Source organism: Durio zibethinus, chromosome 5 (assembly GCF_047325235.1).
Source record: "Durio zibethinus cultivar Kanyao isolate XHJ-2024 chromosome 5, ASM4732523v1, whole genome shotgun sequence".
Lineage (NCBI taxonomy): Eukaryota > Viridiplantae > Streptophyta > Magnoliopsida > Malvales > Malvaceae > Durio > Durio zibethinus.
The window spans coordinates 32,591,666-32,613,162 of record NC_143166.1 but is presented as its reverse complement, the minus strand read 5'-3'; the positions used below and the strand labels follow the sequence as shown (position 1 = coordinate 32,613,162).

The 21,497-nt window shown below is 31.7% G+C and overlaps 2 protein-coding genes and 3 pseudogenes across 3 annotated transcripts; 4 read left to right on the top strand and 1 right to left on the bottom strand.

Moving 5' to 3' along the window:
• Positions 1-1,995: 1,995 nt before the first annotated feature.
• Positions 1,996-3,565, bottom strand: LOC149518924 (uncharacterized; annotated as a pseudogene).
• A 577-nt stretch (positions 3,566-4,142) lies between these two features.
• On the top strand, positions 4,143-5,075 carry LOC149518923 (putative CCR4-associated factor 1 homolog 11 pseudogene; annotated as a pseudogene).
• A 4,324-nt stretch (positions 5,076-9,399) lies between these two features.
• On the top strand, positions 9,400-10,144 carry LOC111281668 (putative CCR4-associated factor 1 homolog 11 pseudogene; annotated as a pseudogene).
• Positions 10,145-11,539: 1,395 nt separating this feature from the next.
• LOC111283187 (putative receptor-like serine/threonine-protein kinase At4g34500) lies at positions 11,540-15,266 on the top strand. Of its 2 annotated transcripts, none has more exons than XR_016342357.1 (7): positions 11,540-12,297; positions 12,701-12,805; positions 12,893-13,015; positions 13,644-13,797; positions 13,919-14,048; positions 14,130-14,339; positions 14,941-15,266. XR_016342357.1 is itself a non-coding variant. In XM_022871630.2 (7 exons), exons 1-7 carry the CDS (start codon positions 11,765-11,767, stop codon positions 15,055-15,057), a joined length of 1,389 nt encoding a protein of 462 aa, XP_022727365.2. In that variant the 5' UTR covers positions 11,616-11,764; the 3' UTR covers positions 15,058-15,266. The 2 variants fall into 2 exon arrangements, 1 of the variants encoding a protein (XP_022727365.2); XM_022871630.2 differs by having other exon boundaries at positions 11,616-12,297; positions 13,644-13,814.
• An 811-nt stretch (positions 15,267-16,077) lies between these two features.
• LOC111283186 (cyclase-associated protein 1-like) lies at positions 16,078-21,059 on the top strand. The gene is made up of 10 exons (XM_022871629.2): positions 16,078-16,672; positions 17,293-17,461; positions 17,893-17,957; positions 18,401-18,707; positions 18,799-18,946; positions 19,044-19,153; positions 19,315-19,370; positions 19,458-19,514; positions 19,704-19,847; positions 20,668-21,059. Exons 1-10 carry the CDS (start codon positions 16,397-16,399, stop codon positions 20,752-20,754), a joined length of 1,419 nt encoding a protein of 472 aa, XP_022727364.2. The 5' UTR covers positions 16,078-16,396; the 3' UTR covers positions 20,755-21,059.
• Positions 21,060-21,497: the final 438 nt, after the last annotated feature.

The window sequence follows — 21,497 nt, the reverse complement described above, 5'->3', positions numbered from 1 at the left end:
TAACTTGACCCGTTGACTCGCTCTTCCAATAGCTACTAACCGATCTAATTGAACCGATCTGAATTGGATCGAACTAAACTGCTGATTAAACCGTCGAACTGGTCAGACTGGTCCAAACCAGTGTTGATCGGATTGTTGATTGGTCTGATTCAGGTAAAAAAATTTTTTTTTTTAATTTTTTAATTTTTTATATATTATTATTTTTGTTATTTTAAGTTTTTATATTTATGCATGATAAAAATGTTTAAATTTATTATGATAAATATCTAATTATTTTTAATAATAATAAATAATAATAAAAGTAAAATAATAATTAAAATATATATATTAAAAATGCTTTAAAAGGAATAATAATACTTTTGATTATTTTCCTACCTAGATGTTGGAGGGAATAAAACATATTTCTAAAAGATAATTTCGCCTAGATGTTGAAGAATTATTATTAATAAATTTTCAAAAAAAAAAGAAATATATAAGAAATTTTTGATTAATTTTAAAAAATTATAGAAATTGAATTTGTTCCGAAAGTCCGCTTAGATGTTGGAGATTTTTAGCGATGTTCGCGTTTTAATTAAACCCCAAACTTAAATCCTAAACTTTTACCCTAAATCTATTTCAAAATTTTAAGGATATGTGCGAAAATCTCACATGAAATGGTTTGTTTTCGAATGCTGCCTAAATGATGGGGTATTTAGGAAACTCCATTTCATTAAGTTTTTCACACGAGTTCTTAATTCACATTAACAATAAGATTAATAAATAAAAAGTATAATAGTAAATTAAGATTTTAAATATAAACAGTCGCACCTAAGTTTCGCCTAGATATTGGAGAGTCGGGGTAATCTCATTATACTTAAGAATCCAACTTTTAAATTGCATTTCAATTTACATGACATCCATTAGCATACATACGTCAGCGTGTTATCATCAATAATTGTCGAGATTATTTTCTCTTTAATTTACTGTTTGATGATAAAATATTTTATAATAAAAAAGAATAATACATTTAAAAAATTTTTTTGTGATATTATAAAATAAAATAAAAATAAAATTTTGAAAGAAATAATTCTTGGTACTCTGCCTAGATATTGGAGAGTCACTAATAATTATTTTTTATAAAGATTGTTATTTTATTTTAAGGATTATTGTGTTAAATCTTAAGCAAAAAGAGTTATTTTAAATTCTGTCTAGATGTTGAAAAATTTTAAGATAATTCTTTAACTTAAAGATTTTCTCAATATTTCTAAATAAAAATTTTAGCAAAATTTTATTTTTCCAAATGAAGGGAATTAGTGTTAAATTTCAAATTAAAATTATTTTTATCCAACATAAAAAATAGCGCGTAATTAAATGGTACAAATTTATGAGCGTTGTGAGAGTGCTAATCATTCCCATATGTAATCGACTCTCGAACCCAACTTGATTTTTGATAGATCGAAATTTATCTTTTTGATAAAGTTTAAACCTGTTTTTATAGTTTTTTAAAATGATAAACTTTTGAATGGTCAATCACACCCTAACAAAGATTAGTGACGACTCCTCCATTTACTTCGATTTTAAAACTCTTTTATGTTAGCGGTCTCAAAACCGTTACGACACTGACTAATTTCAACAAAAGGTTGACAATTTTTTTATTTATTTTTGGTGATTTTCTATAGTTTATAGTACTGTATTAAAATTTTTTTCTCAGTAAATCTCAATTATTCTTATGTTCATGATTGCTTGCTTGCTTGCTTGTTAAGTTTTTTACTAATATTAATTTGATTATTACATCTACAACAAAATTTATAAGTTTATCTTCATTGAAATTTAAAGTATTTAATATTAAATTTTTTTAAAATGTAGTTCATATAAATAATTTTCTAGAATTTGACTTTATACTACTAAAGGATGCACATCAAATTAAAGCTAAATTTCACGAGGTGCAGGACAGCTTCAAGGAACGGCATTAAAAGCATTCAGTTTTTGATTCTGTTGCACTTTATTATTCAAATCTGGAGTCAACACATGTTCAGACCATACTTTTGCTTTAAAGAGTTAAGTGATGGATGATTTTTTTGAACTCTGAGAACCAAAATAATTCATATTTCAAGTACACTTGCTAGATCTTAAGTACATTAAGTTAAATGATTTTTGACAGATAAAATTTTAGAGGTCCCAGTTGTGACCATTCTGTACATGATACTAGAACGAGTGATTCTCAACTGATTTAATGAACTACCTTGAGTAGGCATATCAGTCAAATGGTTTGATCACCCAAAGACACCACATTATATACATTTGCTCTTTTAAACAGGACTGATGACAGACCACATTTTCTAGTCCTCACTTTATGAAACCAAATCACATGTATTAACAGGTGGCCAAAAATGTGATCAAGACCTGGGACGAAATAATTACCCTAACTTAAGTACTTAACATTCCAAACAAATTTTCAAAGACTCAAATGTTAATTTGCTGAAGGCATGAACTTTCTTTCAGCAACTGATTGAACAGAGCCAAATTTCTTTCGTTTATAATCAACTTTCTTTCTGAATCAGTTTTACATCAGAGCCTAAAGATCTGAATAACAATATGTTTACATAGGATAAAGGTAATCCATACTCCATGGTCACCTGGACAAGACAAGTAATATGCTTGCTTCATCTTCCTGATTTATCCATCATAACTTCTAATTGAAATCAACTTGTTCCTATGGGCCATTAGTTCCATCATAAATAGCTGCATATTCAAATAGTCAAATAACTTCCAAGAAACCAATACCTGTCTAGCAGCCAATATTGTTCCAGCGGCAACTGCATCGGCAAGCTTACACGTACACTGGAGCACTACACTAGGGAGTGCCGGAACAATATTCCTCCAAGCATCATCCCTAAGCGCTCTCTGCAAATCCCCTGTAAATGAAGCCTGCTCACTCCGTTCCTTCACAGCCGAATCTGCCACCCTTAACTCAATCACCCTTTCAACCAACCACAACAAATTTAGTCATTGCCGTTTGCAAATGCAAGCCATGTATTACCTCCGTCTCATTATGATCCCCTCTAAAATCAGGGCTCGAATACTCCTCCAAACTCTCCTTCACAATCTTCAAACTCGTTTCGAATGCCCTTTCTAAAACCCTCCTCGCTGATTACCGCGAGGAAAAATCCCTCAGAAGCTTAGCGACAAACGCTTCAACAAACGCCATATTGAGATGGTTATGAATCGCCGCTAAAATCAATCCGTGCAACGTTTCTTCACAAGAATCATCTTTACCCGGTGAAACTCTAGCGAGACGTTCCTTCGATTCCTCCTCACACAAGAAAGAGATCAAGCTTAAAACTGTCTTCTTATCCTCCTCCTCGCGCCATGGCACGGCTTCTAAGAATTTCACGCATGATTTTACGCAATCTTCGAAGAGTAATTGGCTTTGGTCTCAATTCCAAGCCATCCTATCAAACATAAATACTAGTTTAATCAAGGTTTTTTTTTTTTTCCTTTTTTGAGTCGTTTTTTTTTATGCAACTGATGTAAGATCTTGAAATTACTACAAACTAACCGTTATGATTCTTTGGTTTGACTGCATTGGACACAATCTGATAAGTAGATATAGAGAATTCTCCAAAAAGTTTAGTTGAGTTAAAATTATTATAAAATTTTAGTAATTGATAAAAAAATATTTATTAAAAATAATAAAATTTAAATTTATAAGACAATTATATTTATTATTTTATTCTTAATTTATTTAAAATAAGTTTTTTAAAGTCAAAACAATATAATTAACTTATTTTTATTAAGTTTAAAATTTATGATTTTTTTTAATAATAACTTTTTTTATTACACTAATTAATAAAAATTTCTAATTTTTTTTCATAATTTTTCTTAAAATTTAAATTTTAATTTTTTTTAAAAATTTTCGATAAATTTTATAATTTATCATAAATTCATGTTAGAAGAAAGATAATTAAATAATTTTATTTATAAAAAATTTTTAAAAAATATATAAAGAGAAAAAGTGGAATGTATTTAGAAGCTTTCCTAGTTACAATAGAAGTAGGATTGAAACCCTTTCCTAGTTACTATAGAAATAGGATTAAGGGATCTATAAATATGGCTGCAAAGTTTCACCAAGCAAAATTCATTATAGTCGAACAAAAAAAAAAAAAAAGGATGGCATTGTCTGGCAAGAAACCTGTGATTGTTAGACAAGTTTTTGCCGAAGATTTGAAAAGTGAGTTTGCGATAATCCAGAGTGCAATTTTGGAGTATCCTTTTGTCTCCATGGATACCGAATTTCCAGGTACGATTTTCAAGCCTTATAAACGAGTCATTCAAGAGGCCAATCCTGTTATCAACTACCAGTATATGAAATCGAATGTCGATGGCTTAAAGATTATTCAACTAGGCTTAACCCTTGCTGATTATGAAGGTAATCTGCCAGATTTTGGTACCCCTTTCTGTTACATATGGGATTTTAATTTTAAAGATTTTGATATGAAAAAAGACTCTTATGTTAAGGAGTCCATTGAGTTACTAAAACAACAAGGTATTGATTTTGAAAAAAATAAGGAGAAGGGTATTGATTCTATGGACTTTTCAATGATGATTTGGAATTCTGGATTATTCAATTATTTTAGAGGACTCAACTGGATCACCTTTCATGGTGCTTATGATTTTGGGTTTTTTATGAGGATTTTAACTCAGCAACCACTACCACCGGAGTTTAAATCTTTCATGAAACAATTAGTTTCTTTCTTTGGTTACAAGATTTTTGACATCAAGCACACCTTTAGATTCTTTGGCCTGGATGGTGGCCTGGAGAAAGTGGCTAAAACCTTAAATGTGGATCGAATAGCTGGTTTGAGCCATCAAGCAGGGTCGGACAGTCTTCTCACCCTTCAATGTTTTATGATGCTTAAGAAATCCCAGGTTTTTGAATGCAACCAAAGACAGAGCAACCGAATGCTGCCTGCCCTCGCATTGTACGGGCTAGTTTCAACAATAGGATGACAATTTTCCTATTTATTTTTGGTGATTTTCTATAGTTTATGATGATGTATTAAAAAAAATTTTCTCAATAAATCTCAATTATTCTTATGTTCAAGATTGCTTGCTTGCTTGTTGAGTTAGTTACTAATATTAATATAATTATTACAACTACAAGAAAAATTATAATTTTATCCTCATGGAAATTTAAAGTATTTAATTTTAAATTTTTTAAATATAATAAATGTCACCATATTTAGTTCATATAAATAATTTTCTTCCATTTGACTCTATACTACTCAAGGACCTTTCACATAAAATTAAAGGTAAGTTCAAGAGGTGCAGGACAGCTTCAAGGAAAAGCATTAAGAGCATTCAGTTTTTGATTCTGTTGCGTACATTGGAACATTGGGGAATATCCAGTTTTATGTACAAAATAGTCAGTTTGATCTACACATCAATGCATCAGTTTAGTATATGCACAGAAGTCAACAGAGTAAACTAAACCTCCATAATCAAAGCATCCACCCACCAACACCATATGTCCATACGCATATGCCCTTGCCAGCCAAGTATTGAAAGCTGTGAGTAAGTGGGGGCAATCTTCAACATTTCTGGTCAAGAAGCTGAGACATTGCATGCCGCAACAACACTTGTACATCTGATGTTTGCAGTAATCCTTTGTGAAAGTCATATGCATACCTGAACATTTTGTTTTATTAGATAGGTATATTTTGCCGGATACTGGCCTTTGAAAGAGTAGAGAAAGATTTGAATATCATGTTGAGGTCAATCTCATTGAAAGGCTGTTATGCAGTTTACAGTTTACTATGGTTTGGGTATAAATTGTCCTGGGGTATTGTCTTGTTTCGTCAAGGTATCCTTTTGAACCTCAAACATCCCGAGTAGTAATAATTTGGCAAAAAGATCTGTTAATTGCTAGAAACCTAATACCGTAACTTAGAATCTAGTTTCCTTGCTTAGCTTTTTGCGTTAACATACCAGCTTATTGCCTCGATGATCATATGATGGTCAAATCCGACTACAAAAATATGTCTCTATTGGAGTAGTTGTTCTTACCTCCCCACTCTTCTCCTCAAGAAGGTACCTCACAATGTCTTTTCTCTAAAACAAGTGGAACTGCTTCATGTTTTTGCGAGATGAAATCTCTAAAAAAAAAGGTAACAAGGTTTCTTACAAGCTATTGGGTCTTAGATCAAATAATGAAGGGTTTTTTTTAGCTAGTGACTTCGCCAAGTGCCAACCATATCGATGTATCCATATATTTGAATTTGGTTAATTATCTTGAAAACTATGGGAATACAATACACAAACAATGTCTGTTTGAACTACCATTCTGCTTTTCATTTCTTTCCCCCCTTTTGCAGATACCTAATTACTTGAAGCATAAATCAGAAAGTGAAGAGTACAGCTATGTGCATTCAGGGATGGACTATTTTGATAGTGAAGATGGGGAGCTCACTTGGTTCAATGCTGGTGTGAGTGTGGGTGTTGGAATTGTTCTCAGCAAGTGTGTTGGAATTGGGATAGGAGTTGGTTTGCTGGTTCGTACCTACCATGGCACTACCCGCAACTTTCGAAGGCGACTACTGTAATCAACACCTTTTCCTTGCTTATCCTTTTGCTAAATAAGTCCTTCATATTTTACCATGGGCTAACTTATTGGTGTTTCTAACATATTTCCCTTGTGTGGATTAGAAGCTTATAATTTGTGATTAACTGAGATAAGGCATGAATTTCAGCATTTCTTGCCTTTAAGTTTAAATAAGTAGATAATCTTGTTCTATACTATGTATACTAGCTCAAATTAGGAAGCTTTCCTACATTTGATTTCACAAGAATGAGAATTCAGCCACATTTTAGTCTCTTCATGTGGTTATCTGTTCAGTCATCTGCCTTTTGTTTAATTTTGTGTGTTGGCTTGGTTTTCTTTTAGATAATGTTTGGTACATGATGATTACTCTAAAAACCATACTAATTTACACATAGTGATTAGATCATTGTGTTTTATAAACATTTAATGATCTTACGTGATAGTGATCTTAGATCACATTGAGTAATTATATTATTATCTTAAAGTGTGATCTAACTTTCATACAAAAGGATAAAAAAATTTTATCATCAAGATGAAATGTTATATAAAATTAATATAATCAATTTTACTCATTTAATATATGAATTAAAATTTTATTGTATTTTAAAATTGTAATTATTTTATATTGTAAGTTTTTATATTTTCAAACTAATATTTATTATAACAAGTTGAAAAATAATTTATATTTTTTTTTAATATTTTATATTTGAGGTATTTTTTTTTGTTTTTCTTTTATTATGGATTTAATTGATTGGTTTTATTTTCTAAATCAATTTTTTTTACATAATTTATATTATGAAAATCAATTTATCTATCAATAAATATATTTATTAATATAGTATTTCAATTATATTTTATTAAAAAAATAAATATTACTAATATTTTATAAATTATTATCTTTAAAGTACCTTCAAATTATTAATTTATATAACTATTATAATAAGCATGGTTATTTAGTACATTTAAATAAAATAATATTTGATTTTTAGTAAAATAAAATAATATTTGATTTTTAGTAAAATCAAATCCAATGATCTTTAATTTCTAAGAATTAATGATTGTTAATAAAAAAAATGATTTCAAATCACCAATTATTATCTTAATAATATTTTAATTACTAATATTTTGCAAATTATTATCCTTAAACAACCTTAAAATTATTAATTTATATAAATATTATAATATGCATAATTATTTTCATATTTTTAAACAAAATGATATTTAATTTTTAATAATATCAAACTCAATGATCTTTAATTCTTAAAAATTAATGATTATTAATCAAATAAAATGATTTCAAATCATCTGAGTGCTAAAATTGTTTTAATAATAAGATCATTCCAATGATTATATTACCATAATGATATTCTAAAAAATATCAAACGTTGGTTTAAGAATGTTGACAACAATAAAGTTTTAGTGAAAAAAAGAAGATAAGATTATGACCCAATATCTTTGCAAGTTGCAGGGTTGTCCTTGAATTACTGGTTTATTGTTAATATAGGGTTATAAACTTGAGGGCTTCTAAATACAATCCACATTTTGCTTTTCATATATAAAACAAAATTTTTTTAAAATATATATATGAAACAAAAAATTTTAAATAATATATTTAAAATTTTTTGTTTCATATATATATTTAAAATTTTTTGTAAATAAAATCACTTAATTATCTTTTCAATAAATTTTTGAATATCTATATCCGATAAATTTTATAACTTACTAAAAATAAATTCAAGTAAATTTTATAATTTACCAAAAATAGATTTTCGAAATATTATATAAAACTTTTTGAAAATTTATTTCTATAGAGAAAACTTATAAAAATTTTAAGGAAATTTATAGGCAAAAAAGATTTTATTAAAGATTTTTATTAATTGATGTAATAAAAAATTATTATTTAAAGAATAATAAATTTTAAAATTAATAAGAAAAAAGTTAATTTTATTATTTTAAACTTAAAAAATGAATAAAATTTTATGAGATATTAACTAAACTTTTTATCTTCCGATATTATGAAAGATGAAGAATAAATTATCAAATCTAATCAACATCTAAGAGTTGAGACTTCTTGAAACTGTACAAGTAATATTACTAAATATTACATAATTTTGTCAAAATTTTAATATGTTAATTAAAAAAACTCATCATGATAAATAAATTTAAAGAATTTTCTAAAGAGTTCAATTTAGTTAAAACTATTATAAAATTTTAATAATCGATGCCAATAAAAAATATTTATTAAAAAATAATAAATTTTGAATTTATAAAAAAATTACATTTATTATTTTATCCTTAATTTATTTAAAATAAGATTTTATTTTATTTAAGGTCAAAATAATATAATTACTTTTTTTATTAATTTTGAAATTTATGATTTTTTAGTAATAATTTTTTAATACACCAATTGATAAAATTTTTCTTTTTCGTAATTTTTCTTAAAACTCTAATTTTCAACTTTTTAAAAATGAATTTAAGGAAAATTTTATAACTTATAAAAAACTCCTATCAGGATAATTTGTGAGAAGTATAATTAAATAATTTTATTTACAAAAAAATTTTTTAAAAAATGTGATGTAAAGAGAAAAAGTGGAAATAAGTGAAATGTATTTAAAAGTTTCTTCAAACTTTTCGCCATGGGCTACGTTCGTGTTGATGCCGCTAGATTACATTTACCAGATATGAACACGAAACTCAGTGCACCGCCGACGCGGAGGAATCCCTTTCCTAGTTATGATAGAAGCAAGATACGGGATCTATAAATATGGGTAAATAGTTTAACCAAGGCAAAAGTCATTATAGTCGAAAAAAGAAAAAAGATGGCTGGCAAGAAATCTGTGATTGTTAAACAAGTTTTTGCAGAAAATTTGGAAAGTGAGTTTGCGATAATTCAGAGTGCAATTCTGGAGTATCCTGTTTTCTTCATGGATACCGAATTTCCAGGTACGATTTTCAACCCTTGTAAACGAGTCATCCAGAAAGCCAATCCTGTTATCAACTATCAGTACATGAAATCGAATGTCGATGGCTTAAAGATTATTCAACTTGACTTAACCCTTGCTGATTCTGAAGGTAATCTGCCAGATTTTGGTACTCCTTTCTGTTATATATGGGAGTTTAATTTTAAAGATTTTGATATGAAAAAAGATCGTTATTTTAAAGAGTCTCATTGAGTTACTTAAATAACAAGATATCGATTTTGTCAAGAATAAGAAAAATGATATTAATTCTAAGAATTTTTCAATGATAATTTGGAATTTTGGATTGTTCAATTATTTTGAAAAGTTGAACTAGATCACCTTTTATAACGCTTATAATTTTAGGTTTTTAATGAAAATTTTGACTCAAAAACTGCAACCACCCAAGTTTAAGTCTTTCATGAGACAATTGATTTCTTTCTTTGGTTACAAGATTTTCGACATCAAGCACCCCTTCAAATTCTTTGGCCTAGAAAAAGTGGCTAAAATCTTAAATGTGGATTGCGTTGTTGGTTTGAGCCACCAAGCAAGGTCGGACAGTCTGTTCACCCTTCAGTGTTTTTGTCCACCAATTTATTTTATTTAGATTAAAAATAAAAAATAAATTTAATAAATAACAATTTTAATGTAAAAACCAATTTTATTTAATAGAAATATGTGAAATAATTATAATATATTATATATTATATATAGTATATATTAAAATAATTTAAAAACTTTGGGGAGGTCAAGGCCCATGTAGCTCTAATATCCGTTTACCATTGATTACTTACACCATTCGAGGAAATTTTTTAATTGGATTTCAAATAAATAATGTGATTATTATTAATTTCATTATTCACTCGTTACAATTTAAATTGTTCAAAAAAAAAAATCTTTGACAAAATTTATATTACTTTTATTTTGTTGGCAATGCTTGTTGTACCAACGTTGCATTTGCGAGAAGCAATGACAAAAATGATAACACCTGAGCAATTTTACCTACTGCAATTTCTTCTGATCTGGAATAAACACACAGATCCAATTTTGGAAATTTCCAACAATTCTCATAAAATGTAATTCTTCATGGTTTAAAGAATAATGCTAATAGAAGTTGACTTAAGTAATTAAAATTTAAAATCTGAATGTAAAATAGTCAGATTAGAATATCCATAATTTTTTATTGGTAGGTGATTTATAAAATCAAAAATTTTTCATCAAAAAAAAATTCGTAAATTTTTTTTATAAATTAACGATTTATTCTGATATTGAAGATGGGATAATTGCATCTACTCGTACACTTAATCCGATAAAAAAAATTAGGAATAAATCAAACTTTTAAACTAGTTGTTAAAACCAAGCAAAAGCTGGTTACTAGACAAATCCATTAGGTAGCAAGTTTACATTAGACATTCACGTTCAACCTGGTTAAGTGTTTGAACATAAATGACATACCTCGACGGGTCGGGTTAAATTGTGATCTACGTAAAGGGCTTATTATTGGCCATTGTCACTGAAAATGGTAGTTGAACAAAAAAAAAAATTGAAAATTGTTATTCAACTCGGATTTTTAACCTAATGTTGTGTCGTTCAAATGTTAAAAAATCCTGTTGTTGTCGGAGAATCTTTGTTCCAAATTGAGGAACTTAATCACCAAGAGATATGCTTTAGTTTCTCATTTCGTCATGATTTGCTCTTTCTTATTCTTTTGAATTTTTTTGGTAAAAAGAAAGTAATAATTGAAAAATAAAAAAATATTAAAAATTATATTTTAAAAATTAATTGCATGAAATAATTAAATTAAATTTTAAATTTTATTCAAATGATATTCACAGTGCTTAAATTCAATTTCCATTATTAATAATTTGTTTGAAAAACAATATATATACTCAAAAGCTTTGGTACAATGAAAGGGACTCTGGCCAAAACGAAAAGCTTTGGTCGTGTGAGGTTATATTAGTCATTTTAAACTACAAGAAGAGCAAGCGGGGTAGCCACGATGGTGGCATTCTCGTAATAAACCCGCATACGCAAACCCAATATGGTTAAAACACAGTATCTCCTGTCTTCCTCAAGCTTTGCCTTTTTTTTTCCTTTGTATCCGTTGAAACTCTTCTTTTCTCTCCTTAAAGCACCCATAACTTTTCCCACTCTTCCAGCCCTCGAAATCTTTCTCTTAACATTTTCTGTCGCTTTCTCAAGAAAATTCCATCCCTCACCCGAACCAATGCCGGACACCGGCGAAACCGACGACAACAACAAAAACAACTCTATAATTCATATTCTTTCATCAAAAACACCGTTGTTCAACCTTAAACTCTACTTAGTAATCTCAATCCTCGTAGTCTTCATACTCGTGTTTTCTTTCACAATCTTCCTATGTTTTCGTTTAAACAGAAACTCGCGCAAGCAGAAAGTTAAGCATAGCTCAAGACTAATTCCGTTAGTCTCCAAAGAGATCGTGGAGATCAAGTCCTTGGATCATAATGTAGATAGCATTACCGACGAGGGTAAGATCGGAAATGTGGTTCCCAAGAAGAGTAGCGAAGGAGTTAGCGATGACGCCTCGGGAGCCAGTGACGTGTCGGTGGATATTCAGAATATCGGGTGGGGTCGGTGGTATTGCATGAAGGAGCTCGAGATAGCAACGCGTGGATTCGCCGAGGAGAATGTGATCGGTGAAGGCGGATACGGTGTCGTATTCAGAGGCATTTTGCAAGACGGTTCTGTCGCTGCTGTAAAAAATCTGCTTAATAACAAGTACGCAAAGTGAACTTCTTATATTCTGTATTCACTTCTCAGATAGTGCTTTACTCTGTTTGTTTCTAGAGAAAAGACAAAGCAGTTTCCGTGAAAATCTTTCTCTAGGTTATTTTATTTATGCATGCTAGATCCGATCCAAGACAGACTGTTAAAGATTATGTTCTTGTTCTTTTAATTACTGTTTTGACTTCAATATGTTTCTTTTAAATTGGGTCCAACATTGTAACTTGTCTACAATCTGGCTTTGAATTGCTTTTGTGATGGTAAGTAAAATAAATTACATGTCTTTGTTGCGTGTCCCAGTACTAGGAAAAGTAAAAATGGTTACTTTGTTCTTTATTACTTTGGTGTTCCTTTATTTTAATATTAAAATAAGAAATTGCTGTTACATTGTTTACAGGGGCCAAGCAGAGAAGGAGTTCAGCGTGGAAGTTGAAGCCATTGGCAAAGTGAGGCATAAGAACTTGGTGGGTCTAGTTGGGTACTGCATCGAAGGTGCTCAAAGGTAAATTTTGTATATGCCACTTGACAGACAAACCCTTATATATTTAAATGGAAATGAACTGGCTACACTAATTTACTATTTATTCAGGATGCTTGTGTATGAATACGTTGACAATGGGAACTTGGAGCAATGGTTGCATGGTGATGTAGGGCCCGTTAGCCCTCTTACGTGGGATATAAGAATGAAGATTGCAATAGGAACGGCAAAAGGGTGGGGAGTTTCCTCTTTAACTTTCTTTTTTCCCCCCAGTCTCATCTCATGAAGCCTTATTTATCTTGCCTCTACTTGAATGTTGAAGAGTGAGCAGAGTATTTATGGCTTTCAAAATGCTCTGTGTGACGCTAAATCAATTTAACGTCTTTTTCAGCTTATTGTAGAGCACAAGAAAAAAAGAATTTTTACATGTGAAGTTGCATACCATATTAAGTAGCATTAATTGTGTCATTTTGTGTTCCTAGAAGTCTATTCTCACATTAGTCACTTATTATCCTTAATTATAGGATCATATCAAGTGAGAAGAACAAAACTGAAAATTGAAAAATGCTATAAAATCCCTGCCATGAATACTCGGGATATATCGTCTTATGGTAAAGGTTTATATCAAAACCTTCTATACCCTCATTTTGAATCTTCTTATTGTAAATTTTATTAGTCTCTAATGTCAAAGTGGCATTTAGTTCTGTATTGATTTTATTTCTGAGTTTTCTGCTAAGATGGATAGCTTCATATGTGTGTGACTGTGTGTTTTTTAACTTCTGCTGGCAGTAGGTTTAGCTATTGTCATACTTCTATCCTCTTTCCCTCCATTACATCAATATGTTTCTTGCTTCTTTTGCAGGTTAACCTATTTGCATGAAGGGCTAGAACCTAAAGTTGTGCATCGCGATGTAAAATCAAGTAATATTCTTCTGGATAAAAAGTGGAATCCAAAAGTATCAGATTTTGGATTAGCCAAGCTCCTAGGATCTGAAAAAAGCTATGTGACTACACGTGTAATGGGGACATTTGGGTTTGTTCTCTTTTGTGATCCCATGTCTATATTTTCGCAGATGGAAATATATTTATACCCTACATCATTGGTTCTTATTGTGGTATATTTGTTTTTCTCTTCAGTTATGTATCCCCGGAATATGCAAGCACAGGAATGCTTAATGAGGGAAGTGATGTCTATAGTTTTGGTGTTCTACTCATGGAGATAATTACAGGGAGAAGCCCAATTGATTATTCGAGGCCACCTGGAGAGGTAAAAGCAGTGTTTCTCTTGTAATACCTTCATTGAATACCAAAATACCGGAATAATACCTTTCTGTTTGATGTATCACAGATGAACTTAGTTGATTGGTTCAAAGGTATGGTAGCAAGTCGTCGTGGAGACGAGCTTTTGGACCCATTGATAGAAGTTCAGCCCTCACCTAGAGCTTTGAAACGAGCATTACTTGTTTGTCTCCGCTGTGTTGATTTGGATGCTAATAAGCGCCCAAAAATGGGGCAGATTGTTCATATGCTTGAGGCAGATGATTTTCCTTTCCGCTCTGTAAGCCCTTCTGTCACATGCTTTCTGCATTGCCTTATAATTAGTCATCGAGTATTAAAAACCTGCCATAACCTTTATTGTAATGGTTTATCGTTAATTTTATTTTAATTTCAAGATTTGATTGGTGCTGTTGGTCAAGAAAAGCAAATATCCACGAACTTTTCATGAAGGGAAGTTTTATTTTATGAATGTCAATGGCCAATGTTTTCTTCCTCAAGAATGAGTTTCTAATAAAGGTAGCCATTTGGGCTCAGTTGAGTTTTAGATGTCGGAACTCTTTTATCACACTGATAACACATATTGAGTCCTTAGTACGTGTACTTTTTTATTACTGCTTGTGCATGGTTTCATGCTGTTTATAAATAAGTAACTTTATGCACACTGAGCACTTAGGACAGCTGGTGTGCCTGGGGCCAACAGTTGCGGATAGTTAATACGTTTATAGAAACCCTTAAAACATACTGCTTTAGTAATCGAATTGTTAATATATCCAAAAGTTCATTGCCCATCTATATTTCTTTGAGACTTCTTGATCATATACTGATTCTTTCTTTCCCTGCTTTCAGCAGTTTCGATTAGTTACCTGTTCCTTTTTCTGCAGGAGCATCGGCTGGCACGGGAGAGAGACACTGTTCCATCCTCTGTGCCAATTTCCACGAAAGTTGCACATCGAAAGCACATTGAGAAAGTTGATGTAGAGAAATCGAGATGGAGATAATTGTTGTTTGTTTACAGCTCCTGAGGTCAGATTATGTTGTAGAATAAGTTTTCCATTAGTTCAAATGAAAAGATTACACACCTTCGATGTGCATACATGCATATATAATTTTTCTTACTTGGATAATTTTTGCTGATACACTTGAGGCCTTGTAAATATGTAATTGCCTTTTCATATTGATATTATGCATGTCTGTTTAAGTATGTCAATCCTCTCTATTCCCACATTAACGAGACATTGATATACTTGGTGCCTGCCAATGACTTAAAAAAACAATTGAAACTTGTGAATTCATTTATGAATTCATTTATGGCATGTCACTGTTAAAGAGACCAAAATCACGTCAATCAAAAACAAGCACGATTTTGCCAAACCTGAAATGCACTGTCTCGTTAAATAGACAGCGATACTCTTCGTCATCAAACCAATGCCATTGCTATCCATGATTGTTCTGTCAAATTGCCCCACCCCTTGGCCCAGGCATCCTTTTACCTTCCATCTCTCAGCTTGAACACCAAAAGAAAACAAGATAAAAACAAACTACTTCATATATTTCTCACCAACAATATAACTATACAATAAAGATTTATATTTGATACACTGTCTACTTCATTAATAAAGTGAAAAATCCTAATTTTCTTTTAAATGTTTATGGCCAGTTATTAGTCGAGAATGTTAGACCAATTTATTTATGAATAAAACAGAAAGGAAATAACATCAAGATCACACACGCTAATAGCCAATCGGATGGTTAGTTTTTTTTTTTTGTAGTGAAATTGATTTCAATAAAATTAAAAATAATAATAAAATTTATTATAATTATATTTTAAAAATTATTATTATAACTAAAATTAAAAATTTTCACTAAAAAATTTATATTAAATAAATTTTATTAAAATTAATATTTAAATTTAACTTATAATAAGATAAACTCAATCACACTTTTCTGTATTTAATCTCTCAGCCCACCTAAAACAATAGTATTAATTAACTTAATTTCAGTTTTATTTTATTTAATTCACTTCACAGGTGTTGCAGCACACAAAGGAGGAACAGCCAATAATCCTGCATTATCCGACGCGTGTCCTCAATATTCCATCTCTCGACTCCATCGCAAAACAAAATCCACGTTTACAGATCGATCAAAACCCCACCAAAAAAATTCCGCTCACTCGCTTTACCACCTTTCGGCGATTAAAGATAAAATAATAATAATCAGTGGTTATACAATCACTTCAAACTCCAGATCTGCTCTAGAGGCAAGTTTAAGAAATCTTCGAGAAAATTAGAGATCGATTCGAGCATTTTTGGAAAAGGAAAGGAGAGGTTAGTTTTGAGTATGGAGGGGAAGCTGATAGAGAGGTTGGAGGCCGCGGTGGCGCGGCTGGAGGCTCTATCGATCAGTGGAGTCTCCGCAAGGGGGTTACCGGACAGCGGTGTTGAGGTGGCTTCGGATCCCTCGATTGTGGCGTTTGACGATCTTATGGCTCAATATGCTGCTAGGGTTTCGGGTGCTGCGGAGAAAATTGGGGGTCAAGTGCTGGATGTGACTAAGATTCTTCTCGAGGCTTTCTCTGTGCAAAAGAAACTTCTTATCGAGATCAAGCAAACTCAGGTTACTATTTTCTTTTTTTTTTCTTTTCCTTTTATTTAATTAAATTTTTGTTGTCTCTATTTTGTTTCATTGAGCTTTTTTTTAATAATTATTTTATTTTGTGATGAATTATGTGGAATTCAGTGAATTACATTCAGGTGTAATGCATTTATAGCGTAAATTTGGTTGTTACGACGATTGTACAAAAGTGGTTTTGGTTTTAGGGGCAATGAGAACATATCTTATTCATTAGATAAATGTCATAGCTTTGATTCCAATCCAGAGAGTGTCCCTTTCGTGTTTGAAATCTGATTATGCTTGTTTCACGGCCTTAAGAAATCATGAGAATTATTGAGCTATAACTTTTTTAGCCATATTTTAACAAATAATATTAGGAGAAGCAGTTTGGTGATAGAGTTTCTAGGAAGCTGTTTGAAAATTTTATAGTAGAGAAAATTAAGATATAGTGGCTTGAGCGTCTGATGTTATGGTTTTCTGAAGAAGTTTGTTTTCGATGATAGGGCAACAATATTGGTCTTCCAGCCGGTATCTGCTTTTTATCCTTATACTCTGCCAGTATCATATTCAGTGGCACTGTCGTGTTCATGAAATTTTGAATGTCTTCCACTCTGTTGGTACAGAAACCTGATATGGCTGGCTTGGCTGAATTTCTCAAACCACTGAATGAAGTGATCATGAAGGCTAATGCTATGACAGAAGGAAGGCGATCTGATTTTTTCAACCACTTGAAGAGTGCTGGGGACAGTCTTACAGCTTTAGCATGGATTGCTTACACTGGAAAAGATTGTGGTATGTGAATGTATGTTGTGGCGTATTTGCACATAGCTATGTTTTCTCAATGAAGTGGCCAGTTTGCTTAATGAAATGACTCATGTATGGGGCGTAGCATTACTCCTAACTTATGTTGAACAAATCAGGAGCCCGATTCACATTATTTGTTTAAAGTGTGGAGTTGTATTCCTTCCTTTATTCAAAGAGTGAATCAGGCTCATGCTTTCAACTAATCACACTTCGGGAATAAGTGTGACCTCCACTCATGCTTTTCATGCTTAGGCCTTTAGTAAAAGAATATGAGTGGTGCTGCTACTTGTTGTGTAGGTCATCATATCCACTGAAGGTCTTGCTATTTGTAAATAGCCCTTTTGGAATTTTATATGACACTAGCACATTATCTCCTCCGACTTGCTGTTTGATTCTTGGTAATGCTTTTCTGATTCAAGGTATGAGTATGCCTATCGCACATGTGGAAGAAAGTTGGCAAATGGCCGAATTTTACAACAACAAGGTACTTCTTTATTTGTAGGAAGCCAGCAACTCAAACTGGAAACTGCCATCCACCTTGCGTGTTATCTGTTTCTTTAAAGCTAAGGAAGAAAATTAAGGAACAGCATTGGATGCATAACAAGGGTGCTAAATCTTCTTATCAATTCCATATGTTAATGTTTGCTTTTTTCTCTCTTTCTTTTTTTCTTAAAACAATTGGTCAATGATGTTGTAATTGGTCAGATAAACATCTCTTTTGAAACAGTTGATTTTTCCCTGCAAAGATATGATATATATAAATATTACTGAGAAGAAACTTCAATATATTGCAAGTTGTAGTAAGTGGTGATTAACACATTCTGGTTGTATCTTTTTCATCTAAAATTTTCCATTCAATTGATATGATCATAAATATAAGCAAAATGTCTAGTTGGTTGGTATTGAAATATGTATTGTAAATATCAGATTCTTGTAGAGTACAGAAAGAAAGATCAAAACCATGTTGAGTGGGCCAAAGCTTTGAAGGAGCTGTATTTACCAGGTCTGAGGGATTATGTCAAAAGTCATTTTCCTCTTGGCCCGGTATGGAATGCTTCTGGTAAAACAGCGTCTAGTGTTCCTTTGAAAGCTCCTCCACCAGGTGCCCCTGTGCCTCCTCCACCTCCACCTGCTTCTCTTTTCAGCTCAGAAGCTTCTCAACCTTCTTCATCACGTCCAAAACAAGGGATGGCAGCTGTTTTCCAAGAAATCAATACTGGGAATGTTACTGCTGGTAATCCTCTTTTCTCTCCCTTTCTTCTGATTTCCTGTCTATCTTTTCTGTCGATATTGAGCAACTATGATCTGATTATCTTGATGTCTAGGCCTGAAGAAGGTTACTGCTGATAAGAAGACAAAGAACCGTACAGATAGAACAGGCATTGTTAGTGCCAGTGAAAAGGACACTCGTTCCAGCTCCTCTTCTTTCTCAAAAGTCGGACCACCGAAACTAGAGCTGCAAATGGGTCGTAAGTAAGTGTGCATGATTTCTGTATACTTGTTTAAATTTTATTTAGGTGGTTAGTAATGGTATTTGATTTGTTGAGTCTCTTACTTGTAACATTGGCAGGTGGGTCGTTGAGAACCAAATTGGGAGAAAGAACTTAGTTATTGATGACTGTGATGCCAAACAGTCTGTATATGTTTTTGGATGCAAAGATTCTGTTTTGCAGATTCAGGGTAAGTTTATTATACCATATGCATGATTTTTTTTTCACACTGCTCTGTACTTTATTTACATGTGTAATTGTTTGCTTTGGCACTGTGAGACTTTTTGTTATTTGAAAAAGATGACTGTTGAAAAATCATGAGCAACATGGTGGCGTTGTGATATTATGCAGGGAAAGTCAACAATATAACAATTGACAAATGCACTAAGATGGGAGTGGTTTTTAAGGTTAGTAGGACAAAGACCTACTTTAAACATTTATATTTTCAGAAGCAGAAACGTATTCTCATTTATTCCTTTTACTTAAATGGGCAGGATGTTGTGGCTGCTTGTGAGATAGTAAACTGCAATGGTGTTGAGGTGCAATGTCAGGTATTTTTCTTCTTCTTCCTTCGGACATAAATACCTTGAAAGCAAATACTGGCCATGTTATTGTATTCCATAACAAATAATGTGCTTTTGTCCCATGTTCTTTGATTGATATTGCTACTATTTACAAGTGCTGTAATTAGCGATTGATACTTTTTGTACTTATGATTATCTACTTTGTGGCTATTTTAGGGTTCTGCTCCAACAATTTCAGTGGACAACACTTCTGGCTGTCAGTTATATTTAAGCAAAGATTCTTTAGGGGCATCTATAACAACAGCCAAGTCAAGTGAGATCAATGTACTAGTACCTGCTGCTGAGTCGGGTGGTGACTGGGTAAGTTTACAAGTTTTTTCCTGTGTTTTTGAACCTTTTGACTTTGAGGTTTTCTTGATTAGCTAAATTCTCCTTCCTCCTGTTTAGAATTCATTTATTTTACTTTTAGAATAGTTGCCTGACCTTAAGGTTGCCATGTCTTATAGAAAGCAATATCTGCAATAGTCATGTGGCCCTAAAAGTTTATTCTGGATACAAGTGGAAAGACAGTTAATAGCATGACTAGGAGTGGAAAATGCTAATTACAATTTAATTATAAAATTGATGTCTTTATAACAATGGGTTAGCTGGTACATTGGAAAAGTTTTTGTTGGTTGGTTTTATTTTTCAGATTTGATCTTTGTTTTAGTTAGAGTTATTCCTTACAACATGTTATGATCACACACCCTAGAGAATGTAAGACAATAAAAAGAATATGCTTTTATAACTAAATTCAATTTTAGGCAGGCCTTACTGCTATCTATAAGAATATTTTTGGGGTCTCATATCCATCAGTTTAAAAGAGGTATCTGCCTTTACATTTTTAACCAGACCTTTATTTCTGATAATTTAGGATGTATTAATGTCATATCCTACCTCTATTTGTGCCTGTTGCCGCAGGAAGAAATCTGAAAGCACAAATCAAACATAAACAATGTGATTTCTCTCCTCTAAAATGTTGTACATTAATCTTTAAGTAGTTTAACGGGTTTTATATTCCATTATTTTTCATGTCAATGATAAGTTGCAACCATGTTAATCATGCCTTTCAATTAACTGGAGGATGCTGTTGGTTTATTTTTGTTTACCATGGATGGCTTACCATTTTTTTCCATTGTAGGTGGAGCATTCTTTGCCGCAACAGTATGTCCAGGTATTTAAGGATGGCCAGTTTGAAACTACTCCAGTCTCGCACTCAGGAGGTTAATTGAGGTTTATTTTAATCTACAATTTAGCTTTTTCGTTTTAAACTTTACTCTGGATAACTTTGGGTGATTTTGATTTCTTTTGTACCCTTATTCAATCTCTGTCTATATATTTATGACAACATATCCGCTGGTCATCATCTGGTTTGAATCTCATCCGTTATCTTTTTTTATTTTTGTTTTCTGGAGATGAGTTGGTGCTTTTTGCAACTATTTATGTTGTAATTGTAACTTTTAAGTTTATAATGTTCTGCCGAACATTTTTCTTTAATGAATTAATATGTGAGTGAGTATACTGTTTTTCTTACATTCACGTTGCTTATTTATTTGGATGTCCTTGAAACAAGGACTCAGGTAATAAAATGTGAAACGTGAAACGTACTAGGAACTTCGTTAATACTAGGCTAAAATTATTGAGTCCATGCAAAAGGAACAGTAGATTGGTACGCTGGTAGTATTGAGGCTGAAACTGCCTTCTCCAGCTATGGTAACATTATGACAATGCTTAAGCACAGAACTTAACCTTTTTTGGATTCAGTCGACTCTCACACGGTTGGGGTACACTCGTTTATGACAATGATGTCCTTACTAGCACTGGCCCATTTCTATCATTCGATGTGTTTTGTAAAGTGTTATTAAAATCAGCATGTGAATGATAAGTGCTCTAGGGATTTCTTTTTTAGATTTAGGAGAATGGGATACTTGAATTCAATTATTTGAACGATAATAACATACATCAATCATT